Genomic DNA, 27,893 nt, shown 5'->3' with positions numbered 1-27,893 from the left:
AATGATAAAAGTTGCTTTCATTCTGGGACAAAAAATCAAATCAGATTAATACAGTGGGGGGAAGGAGGTTGCTCTAGTGAAATGTCTAATGCTTAACAGAAGTGAAACAAACATGTTCCAGCACATGAAATCCATATCATTCACAAGGGGCTGGATTGATAGAGTGTTTCTATATTCAACATTTATCACACAGCAATTAAATCAAACAAGAAATATAATCCCCATCAATCCACACTTCCTTGTGTATTTTTAACAAGCTTCTCTATCCTGAGTCGAATTTCATTAGATGGTTCTGGGGGTGGGCAAAGGGTAGGAGAGAACTTTTTTTTTGTAAATTTGACAATCACACACTGGAACTCAGCAAGTCCTTGTTCAGACACAGAAACCTGATCATTTGCACAAACAAAGCAGGCTGCAATTTAGTTTCCCAACACATACATTTAATCCACATATCTGTTTAAAATCAATAAAGGACACAAATAATTGTTCTGAAACCGTACGTACCCACCGCTTACTCAGGTGGCAGAACACAGTGCACCAGTTCTATTTATCAAGGCACATGATATTAAGGGCTTCACCTGACTTTTGCCCACTTATGCCAAAAGCTTAAAGGAGACATATTGGATAAATGGGAAAAAACGCTTATTTTGTAGGCAATTATGAATATTATAAGGTGCTGGTTTCACTTTGTGCTAAAAATTAATCCTATCTGTAACAATGGCCCCTTTATTGGAGCTCCCTATAGATCCTCTCACTTCTCCATCCAGTGTGAAATGAAGAGTGGGCGTGTCCTAACGGTCCCTGCCAGAAGCACAGTAGGAGGGGGAGAGCCAATCACAGCCCTGCACTCACACAAGCAAAGACAGGCTTCAGTTCCCTATCAGGTCAGCCTAGCTGCTGATTGGTTCCTATCCTACAGTGCAGTGTACTGAGGGCCGCCGGCTCCCCAGCTCATCCAGAGAATTCAGCCAGCAGGAAGTGGAACTGATGGGCGGGACTAGTGGAGTTTGGGTGGAATTTCTCAATAAATCAGTCAGAAACACAACTTTTTTAAGCACATCCTTCTATATCTAGAGGAGTATAATTCACTGGTACATTCATAATTTTTATAGGATATGTCTCCTTTAAGAATTCCCTCATTTATATCCAGGGTCGGATTGGGCCGCCGGGAGACGGTCCCGGTGGGCCCTGACTGCCCAAACCCGACCCTTGCCGGCACTTCACCTGCCTGACCGCTCCTCCCTTGACGCGTTAAATTACGTGGGCTTGGTGGAGGACACCGGGTGGGGGGCCCTGCGAGGGGGGTCAGGGGGGCCCCTGCAGGTTGGGGGAGGGAATTAGGGGACATGGCCGGTGGGGGCACCTGTAGGGCCCCTGGGGCGGGAGCCCCGGTGGGTCCTTCACCTCCCGGTCCGACCCTGTTTAAATCTAGCTATAGCTATTATCTGTACAACACGTAGGACTACAGTAAAGGCGCTACGTACCCTTGTGGCGCTTTATATATAAAGTTATACATACATACATACATACAACACAAAGCAGCATTTAGCTCTATAACTCCCAGACATCCAACACTTAGGGGCAGATTTACCAAAGAATGAATTTGAATCCCGAATAGCAAAAATTCGGATTGGAAACGAAAATTTAGCGAGTTTTTCATCGCCGTCACGACTTTATCGTATTTTGCGCAACTATTTTGTCGCCGTCGCGACTTTATCGTATTGAACGATCGTAAACGGCAGAAAAACCATTCCGACTTTGCATGATTTTGGAAACCTCACAGTGGAATAAATGGCACTCTGCAGCTCCAACCTGGCCCAATGAAAGTCACGATACTGAAGCTTGAACGAATCCGAAACTTTTGTACTCTGAACAACAATATGATTTTTTCGCGACGACGACGAAAACGTTGCGAAAAATATCCGAATAAAGTCGTGACGGCAACGAAATAGTCGCAAAAATACCGATCATTGCGAACAAAAACGCATTCGGACGCATTCAAAGCGTTCTTGCCTAGTAAATCTCCCCCTTAGGCCGAGTAATTTTTATGTTATTTTGCCATATCAGCAAAAGTCCTATTATGTAAAAAGCAAGACTGCGCCATTATATTATCCTCTTTTATAAAAAAGGAATGTGCAAAAATCAGTTGCGTGTCTGGGCTGGATTACTGAAAATTTATCTTACCCAATCCCTGCTGCCTCCTTTCCCAGGCTGTGCAGAGGAGCAGGTGGCACTGACATACCGTACCTGTTGGAAAGAAACCAATCAGCAGCTAACTGGACATGATAGAGAACTGAAGTCTGTCTTTGTGCGACCGTGGTTGGCTATACCCTTCCTACCGTGCTTCTGGCAGGTACAGTTAGAACACGCCACCCCTCATTTAAAACACGGACAGGGACTGTAGCAGATCTATAGAGAGCTCCAATAATGGGGCCATTTTTGAAGATAATTATTATTTTGAGCCCAGATTGAAACCAGCACAATATTCATTACTGCCTACAACTTATGCTATGTGTCTCCTTGAAGAAGTAGGAGTTCCATGACCATATAGTATTCTAATAATCTTGTTTTTTTAGAGCAGGAGGTGCAGTGTATAGGATTTTATGGCATATGTGTATGTTTATGTATGTATATGTGTATGTGAGTGTAGGAAGAAACCAAACTACCCTGAGAAAACCCAAGCAAGCATTGGAAGAACACACACATTCCTAGCAGATAATGCCCTAGCAGGAATCATACTCACGATCCCAGAGCTGTAAGGCAAAAGTGTCAACCACTACACCACCATGGTGATCAAAATGCCTCATGAACCATTAGCCCATGGGCAGCTTAGGCTTCTATTACTTACAAATAAGCATTTTTGAGTGACAATCACCTAAATCCACAGTGAAACATCTGGGTCAGAAGTTATATAATGCTTGAGTGGCAAAACGACAATAATCACATTGTGTGCCATTGCTCTAACAAAAATGGCACACAGGGTGTTTTACTGGCCACACAAAATCACCTCTCTTAAGAGAGGACAAATGCCCAAAAATACCTTAGCACTGAGAATAACTAAATTCACCTAATATGAACCAGTCCAGGGACTTCTGGTATGAAAATCTAAGGAGAACAGACAGAAAGAGAGAAAATAAGCACAATCTGCCAAACACTAAACCTCAGGCTCATCAGGTCAAGGAAGGTTCTGTCTATCAACACCTCAAGCTACTTGATGACATGATACATCTGTAACAAAATTCCCACCCTGCATACTGTATTCAGAAGAGTAGTCATGTAATCAAGACATGTCTGTCATAGTGTTCTCAACACAAGATATTGTATACCACTTCATAAAGGAGCCTATGCAATTGAAGTATAACTTTTTCATTACTGGTGGGGAAGCAGGCACTATGAGCACATCAAAGTCTATAACTATACACTAGCAATTCCTTTCAAATTAGTAATTAAACAAAAGTACATAAAAAAAAAAAAAAAAAAAGAAAAAAAAAGAAAAAAAGTCCTAAATATACAAAATAACATTACATTAAGGGTGCCATGTGCTACTGGTCAGATTTTTTCCCCCCCAATTCAGATTTTTAGCGCAAAAAGTTGCACATTTTTTGCTGACAATACGGTTAAAATCCTAATCAGACAATTCGCCATCAAAATCATGTAGAAGTCAATGGCAGGTATCCTTTCCCTGGAGGATCCATCATTGCTTCGAAAGTTTAGCGGTTTTTGGATTTTTGACACTGTTTTTTGTGTGGCAATTTAAAAAAAGTCAAGATTTTGGTGCAACAATTTTACAACTTTACAACCCAGTTTTACAACTTTTCTGCAACTTTTTCAGTTCACTTTTTAGTAAATGTCAGGCATTTGTGGAAATTAGTTTATTTGAATTTGCCCCTTGGTGTTTAAATACATTTTTATTTTATTTTTTTTTAGATACAAACTTAAATTATTTACAATGGTAAACACAACAAGTAAAGGTGAAAATACAGGTAAAGGTGGGCTACTTCAGACAGGATAACAATGGAAGAGCAAATAAAGCAGGGCAAAGGTCCACTATTTTGAGAACCTGACCTGATCAGATATCAGATCCATTATTTTTAAGACCTGACCAGATATCAGTCAGGAAGAGATTATCTATTTGGCCCTATACACAGGCCAAAAGTCTTCCAATTTGTTGACTGGTTATAGAAGAATGAATCATCAGCCAGAATCGACCTATATTTGGACACCCAAACAGCTGATTTATGTATTATTTTAAGTACACATGAGCTACTTGCCTTTAAAAAAACAAGGCTTTATATGAAGTGTGTGCTGCTCAGAATATAAAGAGATACTTCATGCAGTTTGCACTGTACAAGAACAGTTGGACTGCAAAGAAAGGTTAAAAATGCAAAGCAAAAAGAAAAACAGCAGAAATACAGAAAGCAATAAACAATAAAAGAAAATGGAAGGGTGTTGGTAATTTTAACCGACCAGAACCTTACTATACAACAAGACCCTGAGACAAGGTTCTCAGTTAATCAAATTATTTCTTTATTAATCAAGCAAACACAGAGTCTTGTGGAAGCTTTCAGCAACACAGAACAGCAACTGAAATGTGTCACTAACAGCTTCAAATGAGACCCTGAAAGTCTTCGCCTTTTATAGAGGATTACATACTTTATCTAAAAAGTATATGATACCCCTTTTACAACTTTCTGTGTGCTCTGTGGTTCCAGCTGTGCAAATAGAAAAGTGCATGTAGGGGCTTAGCTAGTCAGCACTATCATGTCAGGCCCTTGTGATTTTATAAGATGGCACATTTGACTTTTATATTCTACTTTATACCTTGCATATATTATATTTATATACCTTTATCTCCTACCTCACCTGCCTTGGGTTGTCTTTATAGGGGACACTGGGGGATTTTATGTGTCCCTTTATGCAGAACTTACCCGTCATAAGTGAGTGTCTCAACAAGGGGATAATCACAGTCTTAAATGAGTGGATAAAGAAAGGCACTAACTAGTAAAAGTGGATGAGATTGGCTTTAAAGTTCCTAATATTCCCTTTATGCTGTTGAATTCTTAATTACACCTCTTTTGTGGTTTGACCCACATAGCCCAAACCACATGGGCATTTCAATAGGTAAACCACATATGAGGAATTACACGTTGCATAGATCAAGATTTAAAAGTATGCCAAATTGTAACTGCTGCTCCTCAATAATGAGAGGTAAAGTTATACATCATCCAACTAAAGGGTATGAAATCCCTTAAAAGATCTATAAACGTGTAATTCCTCATATGTGGTTTACCTATTAAAATGCCCATGTGGTTTGGGCTATGTGGGTCAAACCACAAGAGAGGTGAAATTAAGAATTCAAGAACATAAAGGGAATATTAGGAACTTTAAAGCCAATACACAAACTGACACACAAGTACCTAGACACTTTATTGAACATAAGCATAATGTAGCACAACTTAGATGGTGTGTCTTGGATGAGGTGACTCTAAAATTGAGGGGTTGTGATAGAAAGAAAGAGCTCTTAAAGTGTGAAGGTAAATGGATAAAGAAACTCAGTACATTGGTACCAGGTGGGCTTAATGATGCTTGGAGTTTAAAACCTTTTTTATGAAATTCTTTAGCTTATCTATACACTGATGGATCTATATATGTGTTAATTTCTTGCAGGCTTTGAAAATCTAATTTACCAGAAAGGGTATTAAAAATAAGGATAAGATTGCTTTTATAATAGTTTTTATTGAGCTAGTTGTTATACATGGTGCTTATTTGGTAGGCATGGTGACGTGCAGTCCCAGGCACCCTGGTATATTTTCTCTAATTATAGACTTTTCTATAAATATTTTGTAAAAGGAAATATATGGTGATCTAAAGTAATTTGGCTGGATATTTTCAAGCACCAATTAATGCTTAGGAGGTGGGGCTATTGGTTCAAATGTTCACTCTATTGTTAACTAGTTACACTTGAGAAAGGGCGTGATACAGCCCGAAACATGTTGTGTGCTGTGGTTTGAATAAAGGCTGAAGCAGTTCATCTGCGTGAAGGTGCTCTCCTCTTTTTCTGTGATATTCCAAAAAGCCAGGCGGTGGGCTATTGGGGATTGACGCAGTAAGCTGAGCGTTTATATATTCAATTTTCTGCCCAAAATTAAAACACAGTCTGCATTTTTTGTGACAGGATTATTGCCAAATGTCAGTCAATTTAACCAAGTTAACTGCATTTATTTAAGTGTCTTTGTGGTTTTAAAGAGGTTTTATGTTATGAATTAGAGAAATTATAGGTGTAAAAAGTATGAGAGAGACCAAAGAAGGAAAAAATGAAATATAAGGAGGGTAAACAAATGAGCAGCCTAAAGAGGGGCTTGAAGTGCAGGTCATGGTGGGTGGGCCTTTATTTATAACAAATCTTGAAAACTATACAAGGAAAACCCTTTGCTGCTCAAAAAGTCTAGTGCCTAGCATACAGAACTATGAGCAGGTAAAAGAAAAGTTTCAAAGAAGATTTATATTTTTTCACTCAGGAGGGTGTCAGGACCCCTTTAAAGTAGCATTAGAAAAAACAAATAAAATGAAATAAAGGTTAATCACCAAATGCAATAAAATGATTGTTTTTTTATGTTCTTGTGGAACGTCACCTTGTTATTTACCAGGAGCTGAATTTGGAAGCCTGAGTATCACTATCGGTTTAGGAGTATTAAAACTGTCCATGCAAGGACACAATATTCAGTGCTCAAGAATTCTCCCTGCCTATGAATAGCACAGCATAAGTCGTCTCTGGGTTCAAAAGGTTTGTCTGTAACTCTTTAAAACCCCATACTTCCAGTCAGAGAAGGTTTACGTGTAAGTTATCACAAGTACCTGTTTGTCACCTACATTACCACTAAAGCCCTCAGTTCATCTATTTGAAGACACTAAATTTAACAAACTGGATAAACACAAATTGCTACTTACAGTTTAGTTTCCAGTTTAAGTAGAAAGCCCAGTCGATCATATTCTAAAAAACAAAAAAGACATTTTTCATTGACAAACAGCACCTTTTAAAACATTTCAAATATAAAGTGCCATAAACCACTGTATACACAAACTAAGTATTTTAAGATTCATATTGGGGAAATAGAATGTACTTGAGTTCATAACACTCCACGTTAAAAAGAGCACTTATGTCACTTGGTTTTTGGAACCTTCTTTTTAACCACTTTGGGTAACTTTATTTTAGGTAATCAAATGACTTCTATCAATTAATTCCTAATAAAAGGCTAGCGTGTGCATCATTTACAGGAAAACATTCCCTACATATCCCTGCTGATCCTTACTGTAAACAGCACTCTATGGGAAAGAAGAAGACACTTGATTGTTTATTTCTGTGATGCTTAAGCCTTTAGTAATGCAGACTAGAAAATATTTACATGAAAAACAAATGCAAAAAAAAAAAAAATAAATACTAAGCCATATATAAAGGGAATGAAACATTAACCCTAAAAAAGACAGTATCACCACTTGGCCTTACATGAAAAATAATATGAATGACAAATATTCAAATTCTGCATACACCATAACATTCAAGGTGGAAAGGAGATTGATAGATAGAGCTTAGACTGGCAATATTGACTAATAAATGGACCTGCCCTCTGCGGCTCACACCAAATGAAGGATATTTAAAAAGTCATGGGATTTCAATTCAACAATATAACAAGCCAAAATAGATTGTTCTATGAACAAGGTGCATTAAAATTAGAAATTATTTTTTCACAAAGTATCTATCCAGAAAACTGTAAACTGCATTCTTAAAGAGCAAGGAAAGGCTACTACAGTAGCCCTTAATATAGTGTAGAGGTCCCTTGCCCAATGCAAATCGCCATATTTATTTTTTAAAATAATGATCACAGCTCAAAAAAAATTGGTTTTTAATTTTGGTGTATTTGCAGCCTGTCACGGCCGCCATCTTGGATTCCAGCATTCCTCCGCTCGCACCCTCCCACCTCGGTGATCAAACACCACCGCCGCCACCCGCTCAGATCTTCTGAACAGGTGAAATATGGGGAGACTTAAGGGCACTATTGAGACAACTGAAGGTATACTTGCAGCTTGAGATTAACTCTTTATTAGCCTTTCCTTCTCCTTTAAGTCTCTCTTGTGTTTAGTAAAATAAAATGGACATTGAATGACAGGAATAGCCTGCTTTAGATTGGTGCCATACAGAGACACTGCCATACTTACAGAAAATATCGCAGAACTTTACTGCATGCTTAGCTCATATTTCTGAGAACATAATTTTACAAATGTTTACTTAAAGATAACATTACCCATCATTCATAAAATTTAGAGTTTCACATGGGGTCTAAGAATAGCTACAATCTCTCAAATAAAATGGACAGGGTACCTAGTCCCTGTGACTGTAAAAGAGTGGTGGTGTTAGAAGAAAGATACACATATAAAAAGCAGTGATCATGCATCCTAGTGCAATCATAATACTAAAACAATCTGACACACACCGTGGGAAGAAGGTTATACCATGGGTATATTTCTCTGTACACTTTGGCTTTTTCATTTGTAAATGTCAATCTAAGAACAACTTTGCTATATAAAAAAAAAAAAAAAAAATGTTTTTTGCGCTTTGGTGGGAAGAATGGATGTCTGTGGCATGTTTATGCAGAACTAAAGAAGCACAAGTAGTATATCTGTCACACAGTATAAAAATATAACTATTCTCAAGATTTTGAAAAGATATCTTACTGCACTGCCAGACAAGTCCGAGCAATCTGATCAACTTTATAAGCTGCAACTAGAATGGCAGGAGTTGTTGTCACTGTTCTTTAAGATATTATTATTATACATTAAGTATTTTTTTAACACAATCAATAATATGCAATTAATGTATTTTGGCTAGGATAATTATTTTGTTTTTATATTTACTATCTACCTATATTCAGAACAAATATATGATAGAATAATTCACCTACATGCTGTGCTTGTCAGAGAAGTTTAGAGGTTTCTGTTCCACAGTGGAACACATGCAAGTGAGGCAGCAAACCTCAATCAATTTATTTTGATTTAATTTTGAGTATCTTGGGTCCAGACCCCAGTTTATGATACTACCGGTTATCAGCTCAGTTATTTTATATAGAGATATATTTAATTGTTTTTTGTTTATTTTTATCTTCAGATGTAACAGAGCTTGCCAGAAGAACATTTCACCACTCTCTATTGACCTGTATGAAATAAGGTAAGGGAAAAAGTAAGAGTTTATTCTTCGATAAATATGTCTCTATATATCCTCTAGGGACCAGTGGCATGCTTTTTATTTATCTTTTGATAAAAATGCCCCAATACACTCTGTATAAACAACCTCCATCCTTTCCCTCATTGTTGTGGCTTACAGATAAAAAGCATTATGCAAAGGGTTTATCTGTGCACTGGTATCTCTTACACATAACATATTGGACACCCCACCTGCTCCTATTTCAGTGTGTAGCGTTTAGTTGACATCTTAACAGTTTTGAAATATGGTCAGTGCATGTAAAAGTGCACATAAACACCATCATTGCTCAACAGAAAGTAGAGAAGATAAAATAGCATGTAGACTGATATGTAGGCAAAAAAACAAACATACATAAAAATAAAAGTTGAAATGCTCCCATAGTGTAGTTAGCCTTTTAATACCATAAAACATACAAACTGCACTTATAATTCGTTAACATAAAACACTGCTCATGAGTGCACCTTAGTTTACACAATTACCTTAGGTGTCAAAGTCAGTCCAAGTGCAGTCAGATTTATTCTGGCATTCTAAATCCCCTCACAATCAATACTTCCTCTAATTTCTTATTGCAAAAAAAACAAATTCCTTAACGTGCACTTTTTAAAAACAGTGTGCTTGAAGGAGTAGGTGGGTAAAAAAAGTGTTCTTACACAACATTGTTTGTGCACATTAAATGTTATGTGCATGGACAAGTGTATAGCTTAGAGGGAAAATTGCTCACAAGTCTACAATGCAAATATGATTTAAAAAAATAAATAAAATAAAAAGTAAATAAAAATGTTCCAACTTGTTTTTTGGGTATTAAACCCCCCCCCTTTTTTTTTTTTTTTGCCCCTTCTTTAGAGGCTGAAAATATATGTGTATACATCCCCAAAAAACATACATAAACATGTCCATTCATAAGAACCATAACACTAATTCAATTACCTAATTTTCATATTTTTGTAGCTTAATAACAGTCAGAAGGTTAGAGGCAGGACATTTTTTAGTAGAGTTTGAACTCATCCGCATTTCCTATAATCGTCCTGAACATTATCACTCTTAAGAATTTTAATAGCTCTTACGTTAACTTTTTATTTTTTATGGTAAAAGGTTCAAATACACAAAGAAAATGTAATGAATTATGAATAATTTATATGAATGAATTATTAATCAGTTTCCTTGGTCTATATTCAGTCAAGATTAATGTTTTTTCATTATTAAGAGATAAAAAGCTGCATATGTTTGGCCAGGGCCAGCTATTGCTCTCAGTCATAATAATGTTATTATAACTCTTTAAATACAAGACAATGCAGAATCTACAGCATTGACTCTGCTGTACCAGCACCACAGATTCTTTGTTTACTGGTTTCATTTTGATCTAGGTCATGCCACATGTAGCTTGGCAATACTAAGCATGGAAATACCAAAGCAGGCCAGCACGCAAAGTTTCAAAATGACAGGAATCTACAATGAATTTTGCATACTGGTATATAAAATTAACTCTGGGTATCAATGATGTTTACAAGTGAAAAATCATAGCATGATATAATTATTTTCGGTTTAAATAAATGTCTTTATGATTATGAAGAGTTTATTTTTTTGGTCTTTGTTCATATGATTTGGTGTTTGAACTGTCTCATAATCACTGGCATGCTAAAATATTATAAAAATAATTTGTGTCCTAGGTTGAGCTTCCTATCCCTGTGTATTAATGTTCAAACTGAATGTGATTTTTAATTCAAATGTTTTTACTGAATGTGGCGGTATACCAACACAGAGTGGCTTATTTTCTGTTATACCTCTACTATACCTGCTCACATAGACATTCAGGAAGCATAACCCAAACCATGTCACCATTGTCTGGTGAGGGATGCATTTTGGTCTGGTGCTGCCCTAGGCACAAAAAGATTTTGTTTAGATTTAATTTTGAAATTTGACATGGGGCTAGCCATATTCTTCATTTCCCAGAGTGCAACAGCCATGTGATCTGTGCTCTAAAAAAAACTTTGGTCACACTTTACTGCTGAGCTGCAACTTGGAGTGATATCACCCCGCCTACCAGCAGCCGATCAGCAGAACAATGGGAATGTAGCAAAATAGCAGCTCACAGTAGATACCAGAGCAGCACTCAAGAAATCCAAGTCTAGCTTGGGACTCCTCCAGTTACATGAGAGTAGGAGAAACAATAGGTTGCCAGAAAGCAGTTCCAATGTGTAGAGCTGGCTCTTTCTGAAAGCTCAGACTCAGGCACAATGCACTGAGATGGCTGCCTACACACCAATATTACAGCTTAAAAAAATACATTTGTTGGTTCAAGAATAACATTTTAACTGGTAGAGTGAATTATTTGCTATGTAAAGAGTGTAATTTAAAAGTAAAAAGTATACAATAAAATTCATGATTGTATCCTTTTAATAAAGTGATTTATATCACACTTAGGGGCCCATTTACTTACTCACGAACCGGCCGAATGCGTCCGATTGTGTTTTTTTCGTAATGATCGGTATTTGGCGATTTTTTCGGAAAATTATCGCGACTTTTTCATGCCATCCGAATGTTGCGCAAAATCTGGCGATTTTTTCGTAGCGTTAAAACTTGCGCGAAAAGTCGCGCCTTTTTCGTAGCCATTCCGAAAGTTGCGCAAAATGTTGCGATTTTTTTGTAGCGTTCGGATTCATTCAAGCTTCATTATGGTGACTTTTCTTGGGCCAGGTTGGAGCTGCTGGGTGCCATTGAGTCCTATGGGAGGCTTCCAAAATCATGCTAAGTCTGAAAGTTTCGGCCGCCGCTTACGAGCGCTCAATACGAAAAAGTCGCGACAAGATACGAGCAAATCGTAATGGCTACGAAAAACTCACGTTTTTTCGCGAAAATCGTATTGGTAACGGAAAAGTCACAACAATTTCTGAAAAGTCGTAAAGGCGCCGAAAAAAAATCGCAAAAAATACGAAAAAGTCGCAAAATGTTCGTTTTCCAATCGGAATTTTTCCAATTCGGATTCGAATTCGTGTCTTAGTAAATCAGCCCCTTAGCATAAACATAAAGGTATGGGAAATATCTGGAAGATTTGGGACCTGGGGTTTCTGTATAAAGGGTCTCCTTAATTTAGATCATTGCACCTTAAGGCTACTAAAAACATTAAAAAGAAAAAAAAAATGTGCACACGCACGCACAGACACACACACACACACACACACACGGACTGTTTTGCAGCCATGATTTATGGCAGCTTAAATACCATGAAATATAACAATGTTGCATGGCTTTCTAGATAATAGATCCCATACCTGTACCTTCTCCTTTGTATTGTTCCTCTTATATATTTTATTGTATTGTACAGTTGAGTACATTAAGCAATTGGCATTCAGTTAATTTGGTAGGTAAATTGTAGGAAATAGTTAAAAATAACAACAAATTTGCAAAAACAGTTCCTTTCACCTTTGTTCTTATGTCCATGAAAAAAATGCTTTTTTGCTACACCGATTCTTGAAAGGCATTCAAAACATAAACATACACATGGCATTCAAAACATTCACAAACTTGTTCCTGAATAATGCGCCTAATTCTGGCTTTTAACAGAATAAGTAAGGGACTTGAGATAAAAGGCTAAACAACCTTGTTCACATGAGCTAAAAACATGGTGAATATTACAACTGAATACCAGAGGCAAAACTGCAACAGGTCGGAAGAGATTCTCAAAAAAAAAAAAAAAAGCATTGCAAAGTGAGTATGAAATTACAGTGCCCTCCATAATGTCAAACAAAAGACACATTTTTCTTTGATTTACCCCTCTGCTCTTCAGTGTAAAATTTTAAATCAAACGTGATTAAAGTGCACATTCCAGACTATAATTTAAAGGACACGTCAACCCCCAAAATTTTTTTTTGCCTAATAGAAGAAAACATAAATCTTAGCAACTTTTCAATATCATTTTATTAAAAATTATTAGTGCTTTAAAAGTTATGTGTAAATGTAACTGCTATAGAAAGCAGCATTTGCTGAACTCCAGGTTGTTACTTTTTAAACAATGTTGCAAGTGCCAGGCTCCTCCAGTCAGTCAGGTCTGTAAATCTGCTGCTTGTGTTACATTGTTTCAGTCTGACCCACCAGGGCAGAAAACAGAAAGGACAGGGCAAATACTACTTTTAATAGCAACTATATATACAAATAACTAAAAAACCATTACAAATATGTAAATGAATGTATATTGCAAAGTTGCTTAGAATTAAGTCTTCTTTTATTCAGCAAAAAATAATTTTTGGGGTTGACATGTCCTTTAAAAGTTATTGGCATGCATTTCCATTTCACCAACACTGTTTACACATAGTCCCCCTCATTTAAGGGCACCATGCCTTAATATACCCAGCATGACTTTGTCCCAAACATTATGGTGCCCTAAAATGAAAAAGACTATGTATAAAAAGTATTGTAATTAGTCTGGAATGTGCACTTTAATCACATCTGAATGAACTGATTTAAAATTTTACACTGAGGGGTAAATAGAAGAAAAATGTGTCTTTGTCCGAAACATTATGAAGGGCACTGTATAGATGAAATCAGTATTTTGGTAACCCTTTCTGTTCTCTTGTGATAACTCCTGAAACAATGTAAAAGAAGTGAGTTTTCCTCTTGGTCTGTTAATCATTTTGGTTCTGCTACATTGTTTCCGTAGTCAGATACAATTAAACAGAGAATATAAACATCACTGAAAATTAATTATTATATATCAGAATTACATTTTTTTTTGGTTGAAGAGTGTATCTGTAATAAAACTCCACTGAAAGGTTGATCTGTGTACTGGTGCTCTCCTCTTCTTTCATAATCTTATGGAATGCAGGCAATGCAACTGAACACCTATCTATTGATTTTTGTTGGATAGTTTAACTGCCTGTAATAAAGGATAAAACTGAAATCAAACCAAAGATGATTTATGACTACCCCATTAACCTAACATTTCCCCCACTGCAAACAAATGAGCCAAGCTGCTTGGTGGCAAAGTATTTCAAATCAGCCTTTTGCTATAATTCACTACTTTAAGGGTTATGCGAGAATAACAAGAAGCTTCATTTTGCTTGCACAGACCAAGTAAATCACAGAAATCCGTAAAAGCAATGCAGGGACATGCAAACAAGGAATAGTTTGTAAAAAAACGAAACAAAAAAAACCAAAAACGACTTCTGTATTGTATATGTTGACAAATGCACATATCCTGTGCAGTGACCAGGTTATATGCAGAGTAATCAGATGAAAAAGGAAATGAAGTCAGTAAAGTAAAGTGTGGCCCCCTTTCAGGAAAAAAACTCCCATATCCCTGAATAGTAGGTTCATATAAGGAATCATACTACAATCATAAAAGGGTCACTCCAAAAAAATAAGAAAGGACTGACTACTAAGTATAAATATGCATTTGAAATTGCCAACATGTTGTCAGAATACTATTGTCTAAAGAAAAATGCAGACAAATGCAATGACAGGTCAGACAATGCACTCAGTATTTGAGCCATCTTTTCCCAAGATCCTCTTTTCAATTCCATAATAAGGTTAAACTGATAATCAAACGATCATCTATGGAACTGTCCAAGTAAGAGTCTTTTACCAGTTCAACATTACTTTTATATCATGCATGTTCTACATCTGCTAACTCAACATATGAATATATAGGCTACAAAGAAAGAAAAGGGTGCAACTCAGAAAACATACTGAATAAATCTCATAAATTTTGCTATTGTAACAAATATTTGTATGCATTTTAAAAAATGATTGTGTTGAAAATCTGACACTTATGCAATCATTCAGATCTATTATATTATTTGCACAATGCCATCAATTTTGTAAACAGCAGTAAAACACTGAACTCCTGCATGACCTTCGATATATGTGATTAGCTGGGAATACATAGATTTCATAGGAATAAAAATATTGACATATTTAGTCTATTCTGTGAAAACACAGAGTATGATGATCATTCTTTTAAAGGCTCCCTAAAAACACACACATGACAGGTTCTTAAGGATTCAAAAATACATTTAAAGCACTGCTTAAAAATATGAGCTGCGAAAAGATGTTAATCTCTGCCTTTCAGTAGAACATAAATTACAAGAGCTGTATAACTTGGCAAGCACAGTTTGCAATAAAACAATGCAGAGAGCCTTTGGATCACATTTCCATAGAAAGAAAAGCATATTCTTGTGAATGAATGTGACACCCTAAAGTGGATAAACTTGTTGGCCAACGTTAACATCCCTTTAGTGGTTACAAACACAAGCATCATGTTTATAATACATTTAGTGCATTTGAGTCCCACCACCATTAATTGTGCTTCTATGAACACAGCATGTCTTGATCTTATTGTAAGAGCAGTGAATTTCAACTAGTCTGCAATAAGTTAAAAATGCAATATATGAGGCAAGAAATCTCTCAAATATTTACTATTATTTGCATCAATCTTTCAAGAATCTTTTTTCTTGCCAAGCTCAAAATTACCATAGGCATCCATAGTTGGAATTTTTCAGAACCTATGATTAAGTTAGATCATGAGCCTATGCAAGGCACGAAAGGTTATATTTTCTTATTTGAGATGTAATTTCTAAGTAGAAAAGGAAGTTTGAGAAATTCATGTTGGCTTGAAAAACGTGAAGTCCCTGAATGAAATCTGATTGGCTGTTGTTGAGTCACCCAGGAACAAACTGCAAAGTTTAAGCACCCTGGCATAAATTGTGTGAGAATGACAGCATTTTACATTTAAAGCAATGAAATTCAGTGGATGAAATCATTCATCTTGACACCATGACTATGTGATTTAAGTTTGGCCAGAGTGGCCTCAAAGCTGTAAGAGTGGCAGCACACAGATACAAAACAAAACAATCGTATTTGGTTTCTTTCATGTTGAAATGATTTTTAAGTAGACTTAAGGTATGGAGATCCACATTACGAAAAGACCGCTTATCGGGATAAAACAGGTCAGAAGCAATCTGAATAACAGGTCCTATACCTGTACTGCAAAAATCTTTAAATGTAAAAATGGTGAAAAACCTCCAAAAACATTTCCTAGACTTTTTATACATGTGGAGGGAAAAAAGTCAACCTGGAGGAAATACTGCATTTTAACTGGAAACTGAGCAGAAAATTAATCAGCCTCAGAGAAAGCACCTTTATTGCAGATGTCACAAATGTTTGGTAGTCTCAATATTCTTATACATGGCAGACAGTACTGCATCTATACACACACACGCAAACAACATACACCTGATATTGGTGATATTGATTAAAGTGAAACTGCACTTTTCTGTTAGCAAAAGAGCTTCTGCAGCACTCGTCTGGCATCTATTATGCACAGCTATACAAAAACTGTTAACAGAGACTGGCATACTCAGCAGTATGGCAAAAAGGATATTATTATTTATTCATTTTGTGGCTAAAACAATATACAGAAAGTGAGAGTGACCAACCTATTTCAAAGCTTTCTGTGAGTCCTGCACTTACTTAAAAGGGTAGCATTGGTGCTCTTATTTTTATCATTACCAAGAGCACCTGCTTCTACCTACTATTTTCCATCTCCTAAAATATGCTGTACATAAATCCAGACAAGCATTGCTTTTATTACTGACAGGAAATATGTTTCTTATTTAAAAAGCAGATGCATACTTCTACTTGTATTTAATATGGTCTTAAACCTTATACACCACCTACTTAGAATCGATGGCACTGGTGCAACCCTTGGTTCATTGAGATCTTGCTGGATGCTGTCAGCAGCAATTTGCGATGGAGCAGATGAGGGTAGGGCCAGGATCCCCGCTTTTCTCTCTCTCCGTCCTGTTTAACAAGGAAATCTGTTCCTCAGTAAAGCAAATATCAGGCTCAAGATACAGCGTTAGAAAGCAAGCAAAGCTGGAGTGCCTGCATAGCCTGCCAGGAAAGTATGCGTATAATATTTACCATAAGAACAGCACTCAGACAGCAACAGTTTGGTAAGACACTAGTGTAAATTTAATCTAGACTATTTGATTTCCCACCCTTAAAAATGCATCAGGATTAGATTTCAATGGGCATATACATCAGAAGACATTTGGTACCAGTACATATCAATATTCCCTTACTGCTGTTCAAGACTGGATAGAGAAAGATATTATTTAAATAAATGTTTGACAAAGCAAGCATTTAGTAAGCTTAACTTAAATACTTCTATCAAACCAGTCACTGAATAAGCACTTTAACGACTGGTGCAAAATAAGTTTAATAAATAGGGCTTGCATTGAACATACGTTTTGCCCAATGTTTTTGTTTAGAAATATTTGTATTTATTTTTTTTTGTAATAAGCAGTGAGATCAGTGAAAAGTAATTCTCATAACAGTATATAAATAATTGTACGCAAATGAGTAAGAAACTTCCCATTACCTGTTTCCCAAGACACAGGATGCAGCTGTGGTTTGGGAAAAGCTTAATTATACAGAATTCATTATTAATATTTCAACTCTTCTGATTACAGAGGGAGGTATGTAGTAAACATAAATAAAAAATAAAATGTTAATATACTTTAATATTACCAAGTTTTTATTATACGGTCATGGAGTGACTTATAGAATCTTTATATTATACAATGGGGGGGTTCATTATCACTATATATGTATATACATTTTTGGGGGGGTAATCATACAGATGGACTATGTAAAATCAATTGCATTTCATCTTTTGCTAATTACATAGTACTTTTACAACTACAGATAAAATGTGTAAGTGGTCTACAGAAGGTTCTACATTAAGAGGCATACATTGCTCTGCTTGTTAAGGGATGTGACAAATGCTCAGCAGATGGTTATAGCAATACAATATTAGCAGCATCTCCAGTCACTTCCCATTTAAATTCTCAGTTGTCATAGCTGTTAATGTATAGCTAAGTGAGAGAGTCTTCAGGCTAAAGTAAGTTTCTGATTTTAATATGGGCTCATAAAAAATGTTAGTCAGTTCAGCCAGTTGATACACTACTGTGGCATCTGGGGGTCTCATTTTCACACCAATGTTTATTACACACTACCACGCTAGCCTTGGACAGCTGCAGACAGTGCAGTGTTGGCTTGAAGCACCATGAGTAGAGAAACTATGTAAACCCTATGCTAACAAAAATATAAACTGATACACACTATAAATGGAAGTTACGTTTTAGTATAGCTCATATTCTGAATATAGCCCCACATGTTTTTATATTATTCATTCAAACAGCCAATGGGTTGAAGAGTCAAATTGTACAGCATCTCATGGGCATCATTAGATAGGCTATTCATCTTGAGCAGACCTACTGTGACCTAACAGGCATGTATTACAGTCTGTTCGAGCTGTCTTCTGCTGATCCCATTCACATAACAATGGTCAGGATTAATGCTCTGTGTACGCAACCTTTATGCATGCTAATGACCTTTATTTATTGACTATCTTTTCAAAAAAAATGTACACTCTTCCATTGTAAACCAATCCAGACTGAAATTTATACTGTTATGTGTCCAACCCATGTCAGTAAAACTTAGCATATCTTGGTATATCTTAGTTCATGTTTGTGAATATTACACTATAATAGAGAGGCAGCTACACTAAACCATAGCAACCAGACAGCTGCTTGAAGGCAAAAAAAAAAAATACATAAATATAAAACTATATCATAAAACACTGTAAATGACAATAATAGCCATCTATAAATGGCTTTAAGGTAGAACAGAAAATAAACTTGAGCTTCTTAGCCATGTGCATTCTGATTAATATAGACATAAACCATAGAAACCAGACAGTATGTTAAACTTCACAGTGAAAAGAGATAGAACTGCAATGCAACCAGTATAGGTGTACTTTGATTTTAAAAATCACCTAATACTGCAGAATTCTCATCATTGCCAGCATATACTACAAGTATTCTAGAAAAGCAGTCTATTTTAAAATGAAGACGCAAACCCGTTCAGTAAGAAGATTATATTGCTGATCTGTATGAGATGTCATTGCTACAGTGAAGCGACCAAATCACAATACTGAAAAAAAAGAACATATTTGTTGCACAGGTTTTATACTTCAGTGCAGAAGACCACCACTAACTCTATGTGCTAGCAAACATTAGGAGCTCTGCAACATGGTTATACAGTCTCCCCATACTCTTGTGCATTTATATATGGGTATGTTTCCTTAATGAAAACAGCAACCCCTGGACCCACCTGCCAAAAACTGCTGTGTGGTACAACAGGTGGCTGGCAAAGCCTAAAAGGCCCATGCTACCATGTTCTAAGTGTGTTAATGACACTGACTTTAGGTCAGGAGATAACGGAAAAACTGCACACTAGGAGGTCTTTAAAAGTTAAGGTAGCGATCCATTGGTCTATTCCATTGGTCTATTGTAGAAGAGTTAATTTTACTTATATCTGTGAGTTTAACAATGTGCCCTTTTAAATACCAGAAACTTATTTTAAGCAATAGTGTACCATCTGTCAGTAGTTCAGTTCAGTATATATGACAGGTCCACCTGCTCCAACAACACCTGTTCATACGATTCCAAATAGTCTGACTATTGTTGTGCAACAATTCTCAATGCAAAAACACATCCCCAACATACACTGCCAATAGTTTGAGTGTTTTGCAAGGTTTATATGTATTTTTATACGTATTTTGTGTATGAAGTAATCTTTCTCTGAAATGCCCACCTTGAGGTGGGTGATATCAAACTGATTCAGTAATTAGGCACTCAGGCCAAACGATCGGATCACATTGGCTGAATGCAGGCCATCGGGACGAGGACTGCATCAAAGAGCCGATGCCCTCCTCGCCCCAATGGTACCTGCCTGTTCGACATCTGCATAATGTATTCGTTTTCTAAACCGCACCTGGTAAACTGTGTTCATTTTATAATATTATATATATATATATATATATATATATATATATATATATATATATATATATATATATATATATATATATATATACACACATAACAATAAGAAAAGGCAGCACTCAAAAGTTTTTTCACATAATAATAAAAACATCTTACATGTAGCATGCAGGCTACATGTAAGATATTTTTATTATTATGAACTGAATATACCTTTTTGCACTTTTTGAAAAAAACTTTTGAGTGTCGCCTTTTCTTGTTTTAATTTGTATGTGATGGAGTAAATGGAATTCTCTTTCTGAGGCAGTGCACCAGTACACTTTATTTATTTATATTATTTTTGGAGGCGAGTGCTGTTGTAACTTGCAAGATTTAATTAACCACCCATCAATTATTTGTTTTCCATAAACTAAACTCATCCTTATACTTCTATCTATTTCCCTTGATGATTCTGCTGGTATTGCCCAATGGCTTTCCAACTTCCATCCTGAATCATAAAAGCAAGTCAACTATGAATTTGCAATATGTGGCCCAATGAAAGCACTGCATGCTATATTGAATTTTAAGAAAGAGCCCGTGAATTTAAATGAATTCCGCTACACTGCAAGTCTCGCTATTATGCAAAACAAGTAATTGTATTTTACAAAAAAAAAACAAACTGTAATAGGTTCCTTGTAAAATGTCACCGTATTTCTAAAGAATCCCAACAACATTATTGTGTCCCTTCCTAGACTATCCATGGTGCTAGCCAAGCTTGTTATGCTCGCAATAATAATTCCAATTCCATTTTCTATGGGCATGTTGGCATTTTTAAACACTTTTGTACATTACACATTATTCTTTCAAAACATTTACCAGATGAGTATATGAAGAATTAAAGAACACAGGATTTCAAGAATTTTTTTATGCAAATACTTTTCATTGGGAACAGAGCCAGTGCTTTACTATTACAAGCCCTAGTCTATACACTACATTCTGCAAAAGGAGCACTGCAGTTGGAGAATTAAAGATGGAATACTCTTGGGAAATAAACATTTCATTAGACGCAGGAAGCTTTCAATAACACTACAAACTAGGGTAATTAAAATACCACCACGCACACCACACTGCATTACTTAGCCTTCAGTTTCACTGCACACAGGAAACATAATGACACAAGACATTAAGCACTTGTCCGCAGCATAAGCATATTGGCAAAATGAGTAAAGATAACAGACAGAGACATGGAACACTGAATGAACTAGAGAGATGCATGTCAGCAAAGGATGCTGAAAGCTCTAGTCAACAGCAGCGTTTGGCCACAGGTTAAATACTGCCAATGAAGATTTGGCTTTAGGAGAATGTGTGTGTTGAGGGAATTCTGTACATGTTTACAGCCAACATACAAAATAGTACAATTGGCAGTTGGCCAATGGCATTTTACTTTCCTAACACATTATATCCGGACTGTCTAAAAGTTAGATTGAGAGGTATCAATAATTCACATTTTTAAAAATGAACAGAACAGAACCTTGTAGTTGATCCCAACTAAGATATCAGTAATCCTTATTGGAGGCAAAACAATCCTGTTAGGTTTAATTACTGTTTAAATATTTTTTTTTTAGTAGACAATGTAGGACATTACGGAAAGACCCCCTTATCCAGCTGGTGACCAGTAGTAACACATTGTCCACAAAAAAGTTTCATAACAAGGAAATGGGTGTTGTTCAGTTCACACACAATGAACTTTTACGTTTTTTAAAAGCACAACTAAACTTATTTCCATGAATGTCAGTCATTTATAAAAAAAAAAAAAAAATCTGAATTAAAAAAGCACAAATAAAAAAAAAAAAAAAAAAAGACATGGAAAAAAAGCAAAAACCGTATTGGCATACAAAAATTGTGACTTTTTTTGTGTTGTGCAAAAGCCAGTGTAATTCTCTAAATCCACAAAGCAAAGAAAGATCTTCCAGTTGTAAAAAGGACATCTGCCATTGACTTCTGCATGATCTCAACAGGTTTTAGATGGCGTATTTTTGCTTTCGGATTTGTTGTGGTTTTGTTGCATAATAAATTGTGGAAAAAAAAAATCTAATTTTTTTTACTATGAAGAAATTGTATTTCATGTAAAAAAAAAAAACCCAAAAGAAAATAGTAAATACTAAATGCCCCCTTTAAAGTGGCAGACCCTGATGACTTTAGTTAAATGGAGCCTGTAATCCTATAATATAATTCCAACTCCTTCTATTGTGTTAATTAATTAATAAAATAAGCTTACTTGTACTAAACAGATTTATTGTTTCCTTCTTTCTTTTAAAATTGATGATCACAGCAATCAGGCAGGCACCATTCTATGATAGTTGACATTTCTATCAACCCTAAATCTTGTGTATGCGTCAGAAAGAAAGACCAGATGCATGTGCACAAACAAAAGCTACACAAGATTATAGGGGAAAGGAACTGTGAGGAAATGAAGAGTAGTGCAGAATGTAAAGTGATTGCTATGCCAGTGGCATAGAGGTGGGGAAAGCACTATGATTGACAGCTGAGGTCTCTTAATAAGTTTATAACAGCTACAGACATTTAAAAATAAAAAAAAAACATTTGGGTAATAAGTTCAATTTGAAAAGGGTTTTAATGTATAGCTTTTTAATGCCTGGTTGTTGGGTTCCTGTTAAAGGACATTATTTGGTGATCCCAGTAACTGTTTATCCTAGCAATAAAACCCAGTTACATAAATATAGGCAAACATAACTAATGCATTAAACTTATAATAAATATCCCAGTCATCTATAAATATGGCAACTACTGCCTAAGCAATGTAGAGTACAAAAAATACAAAAAGTTAGAAATCTCTGCATACATGCTGAAAGTGAGATAGGCAACAACTACTAGAGCATAGCTTAAGACTGTTGCTTAGAAAGCATGCTTCTGCTAATGGGTATTTTTGAGAATTTAGTGTCTGTACAAATGGATTTATCAACAGAGCTTAGGCCACATAACAAAGAGAAAAAGATACTTAGATTGGCAAAGATGCTTCATGTTGGAAGGTAGCTTGCTCATATTCTGAGAATAATCAACTGAGTAATAGTATGGTGGTGTATTTCTTAAGAATTTTTCATATTACTATGCCTCACAATAAAAATCAATATAAATTGGTTTAAAAAAAAATCTAGAGAATAATGTTTGAGAAGGGAACAGTACTTAAAGGGGAAGTTCATGTTAGGTTAACTTTTAGTACGTTATAGTCCTATCTGTGATGGCTTTTCAATTGCACTCAACTTTTCATTTATTGCACTATTTCTCTCTGCTAACCTCAAGTTTCCTCCGGAATTAGAACCTGATGCACTACTATTGTAGAAGAGCAATAATTTCTATACATTACACAGGTTATTTAAAAAAATGGCTTTATTTCTGTGAAAACTTTAAAAAGAATGCCATCATATGCAAGATACTGAAATCTTTTGGTATGTTCAAATATGTCACTATTTCCTGTCAATAACAGGAAACAAATTGCAAAATTTAGCCCCACCCATGGTTCATTATGTGACTGTTTTCATTGTGCTTCACTCAACAGTATATATGTCTTTATATGTATTAATGGCCCATGGACATTGTTACAGTTAAACATTTCTCTTTACATTTACATCTATTCATCTTTTTCATTTGATTTTGTCCATATCAGCTCTAATGTCCCCGTATTTTGTGTGGTTCTCATGCAAAGAATGTCAACATCCTTTGTATGGAACTAATGTATAAGATCATATTGACGCTGTTATTTTTTTATATTTACGAAAACAAATAGAAATATAAAAAAAACAAAAAACATTTTCATTTATTAAATGTTACCATTCCTTTAAGACAACAAGTAAAGAGTATGTTCGGCACATGCACTATTAGTGGAACTCATACTGAACTAAGGACAAAGGTGCACTGAGAAGATAATCAACTTTCTTTCACCTGCATCTTGTAAGCAGGAGAAGGAAAGCATAATATCTGTCATCTACTCTTAAGTGTAGCCCTTAATGACAGTGTTGGCCTGAGTGGAGCTTCAGTGAGTGGATTTTGACACGAAAATGCAAACTTTTGCATTTCTGCTCCTATATTCGCTGAGTGTAGCTCCATACAGGCAGACACTGTCTGTCAATGGGACTACACTGAAGAGTGAATGACAGCAGATCTGCTTTCCTCCACATGTATACAAAATGCAGGATGGGGAAAGTGTGCCCCTGCCCTGAGACGTATACTACCTCATTAAGTTACTTTATTTTGGAAAATACTTTTGTTTACAAACGCGTTTGTTTACGTGCATGAAATCTTGCACAGCCTCTTAATAACATGCTTTATGGAAGTAGCACTGTGCACATGAGAGGTGCAAACACTTCAGCTTTGTCTGCACAATGATTTACTGCACTCCAGACATGGTGCATGCTGTGTCACCTAAATTAAAACTGACCCTTTGCTCTGCACAAAATTATCTATAGTCCTGAAAAATGTTTGAGTAACATATCCAAAATGAATATTTCTCCATGTGTTCTTACACAGTAAATGAACATAGAATTGCCCTGTGTTTGCCTCCTAACATGTACACTGTAGCTGAGAAAGGAACTCATTTTGGGCTCCGAGCTGGAAAATAAAAGAATCTGTGCATAGAGGGGTAAGGAAGGTAAGGAACGGGAAATTGTACCTGGGCCTAATTTGTGTCCAACGGAGTCAAAGGCGTGTAGAATTGAATCTGCAATACAAGAGGACAAATTCAATCCCTTTTCTTTTCAGCTTGTCAGTGTGTGTAAGGATATCGTGCTTTGTCGTTCTTTCACGAAAAAAGCACAAAATATATATGAATACCAAAAGTTCTCTGCAGCATAACAAAACCATTATTTTATAATTAAATGCTGGTGCTGTAAAGAAAGAAAAGTTCAACTCTGGTATGCATGTATTGCCATAGCCTGGCCTCCACAAGGAACAAAATCAATTATTAATGGTAGAAAATAAACCATGTAAGTACCAGTATTACATCCCTTCTGCATACGGAATCCTCCACAAAACATGTGCCCGAATACCAAACTCAATTGAAACCCTACTGGATATTCAGAATGAGAAAAATTAAAAATTGCATGACCTATAAACAAATAAAAAAAATTGGTACTGAGTGTCTCAGAGCCACACATGACATGTTCAATTTGGTTTTGATTTGGTTTGGCACTTGGGATTCAAAATCCAGCAAAAAGTGCAGGGAATTATCTGAATCCTGAACACTCTGATACAAAGCTGGCCAGTTTATCAGTACAGTAGGTAGGGTTTCTATCTGCTGGATTGCATTTATGTTGATGTAAATAGTGTCAGTATATTTCAGTACAACCTTAAACTGTTTTGTGATAACTATAAATAAAGTAGAATTTTTTTACAGGTAAAAGATTTAGTAAAACAAAACTAAAAATTGTTAAGGAGTTTTGATCAGACCCCTTGGAGACAGAGACGTTACTGTTGCTTTTTTAAACAGGATGTTTACCTTCCTGATAAACTTTGTTTATAGCCTTTTCTTGACTAAACTATTTCCCAGTATTCATACATACACTTTTATAAATGCACACTTTTGAAAAATGCATACCTTACGCAAGTTCCTACTGAACCTCAAGAACCCTGTTTCCCGATTACTGTGATGCTGACTCCCCTACTGCAGTTCTCTTCCTTCACACAGTGCTTAGCATGTCACATGACCTCTGGGCATTGCTGGTTTTATGCACTAAATGCTCATGTACCATTGCTTACTGTTCAAGTATAAATGTGCAAAGCATTAGTATATAAGCCAGTGCTTGTCATTCATTGTTTGTATGTGAAATACACATAAATCATATCTGTGCTAAAGAAATTGTTCTGCCACCACACTTCCCACAGGGTGACAAAGCAGCCAGCACATAAAAACTAAAGTGTCTGAAAATGCTACTTCCAGATAATTTTTCGATTCCCTATTAAAATCTGTGTTAAAGATCTTTATTTTTAACCAGCTTACCATCCTACCATATTTGCCTTTACCACAGCATGAATATAAAACAGCAATACTGGCAACTATTCACAAAACAACGAAAAGCCTTGTTTAATGAAAGGAAAAAAGGTTTTCAAAGCACAAAAATATTTACAAATACTGCTTACTGTAACAGCATTGACCTCTTTTATGGACCATGGGGTAGGATACCCGACAGACCAAAACAGAGTTCACTGTAAGAAATACATAACATGATACAAAATGTAGTACCTGAAAAATAGCAAAATCCTACAATTTAATCCTGAAATCCACAAAATACCATTATTCTATAACTAATAGCAAAACAAAATCCTCATTCTAGGAATGAGTGGTCTGTGACAAGGGAGCTTTCATCTTGCATGTTACTGATGAAGTAATAAAGGAATCCTTTAGTTACTGGTGGGGGTGAAGCTGTGGGAAACAATGGCTTTTACAGACTGCCATCAATAGGATAGGAGGTTATAATGCCTTCTGTGTCTATGGTCATAAAATATAAAAAGTATTACTTTACTGAATGGTAACAGTCAGTTCAGTATGTGTTTCTAAAAGTATGGAAGAAAATAATTCTACAACAGCTTGATCTATTTATTAGAACAGTATTAACTGTTGAATAAAACAAAGCATTCACTATTTTAAAATCATTAAAAAATATCAATCTAGGAAATATACTTCTATATAATTTAAAGAACTTAACAACTAAAATATATTTACATGGATTATTTACTTGCCAGCACATTCTTGCCAATGCCAATGCAATTACTGCGAGATTTCCTTACATAGATTTTAAAAGGCTGTTCTTATAGGCACAATGCAGGAAGTAATTATGGAGTTACAAAACAATTTTTTGTTTGTCTTTGCCAGCTTAGACCATAGATGAGCTATGTTTACCCAAGTGGTGTTGGTCCAGACCTCCTCTCAATATGATACAGCTTGTTAGTGAACCAATATCCTCTAAATAGAACTGAAAAGCACTAGGGAATATTATTATTAAAAAACAGTTCATTAACATTGGCTGAATTGATCCAAAAGTAACTTTGCAATAAGATCTAAATTATGGACAATGCTTTCTTATTGTTTACCATTTTGGTTTTTCTTGCTTTTGTTCTAGTACATTGGCTTCTGCTGATGAACAATGTTCAGAGGAGAACAGATTTTATTGCTACAACCCATGTATGATGTTTTATCTGATAAAGCCATTACCAAAGGGATTTGCACCTTGGAATGTGATTCTGTATTATGCTGTTCTTATCAGCATTTAAAAAATAAAAGAAGTAAAAAAAACCCAAACAAGCATTTTATAATTTTTATTACTAATTTACTAAACACCATGGTTATACCTGTCACAGTAAAGGTGACCATACATGCCCAAATCTAGCCTTGTGCCACTTTTGACCATAACTTACAACCATCTAGGCATGTATGGTCACACGTATGACTCTTCAGCATGTCAGTTTCAATAGATCCTGGATTGAAGGTGTCCAGTCAGGATTAATATTATTATTTGTTGATGTTCCATATGAGTGGGTTAATGGTGCATTGACATCTCTTTATCACTACCTCTCATACCCACTTCTTGGAACAATCGTAGAATAAACAGATCAGTTCTTAAATATCTGCTGGGCCAAATGGCAAACTTTGGCACTAGAACCAAAGATATTAGAAACATTTGTGAACAAACATTGAGCCATGTGTTCTCTACCAGCAAAGAGTGGGGACATAAGCAGGAACATTTTAGGTTAGTGCTTCTTGCGGAGAACAAAAATATATAATGATTCCAATATTATTTCTT

At 35.8% G+C, this 27,893-nt stretch overlaps 1 protein-coding gene across 8 annotated transcripts in view; it reads right to left on the bottom strand.

The window, feature by feature from the left end:
* Positions 1 to 27,893, bottom strand: part of st3gal3 (ST3 beta-galactoside alpha-2,3-sialyltransferase 3) — a 140,397-nt gene that overhangs the window by 82,267 nt on the left and 30,237 nt on the right. For 3 of the 8 annotated variants that reach the window (XM_012960781.3, XM_012960779.3, NM_204095.1), the window contains 1 exon segment: positions 6,949 to 6,991. In XM_012960781.3, coding sequence (XP_012816235.1) covers positions 6,949 to 6,991 — 43 coding nt within the window. 8 annotated transcript variants of the gene reach the window in all.

The sequence above is a fragment of the Xenopus tropicalis genome, chromosome 4, assembly GCF_000004195.4.
Source record: "Xenopus tropicalis strain Nigerian chromosome 4, UCB_Xtro_10.0, whole genome shotgun sequence".
In the NCBI taxonomy this organism is placed as follows: Eukaryota; Metazoa; Chordata; class Amphibia; order Anura; family Pipidae; genus Xenopus; species Xenopus tropicalis.
Note: the sequence above shows the minus strand (reverse complement) of the source record. Positions and strands in the feature narration are given on the sequence as shown.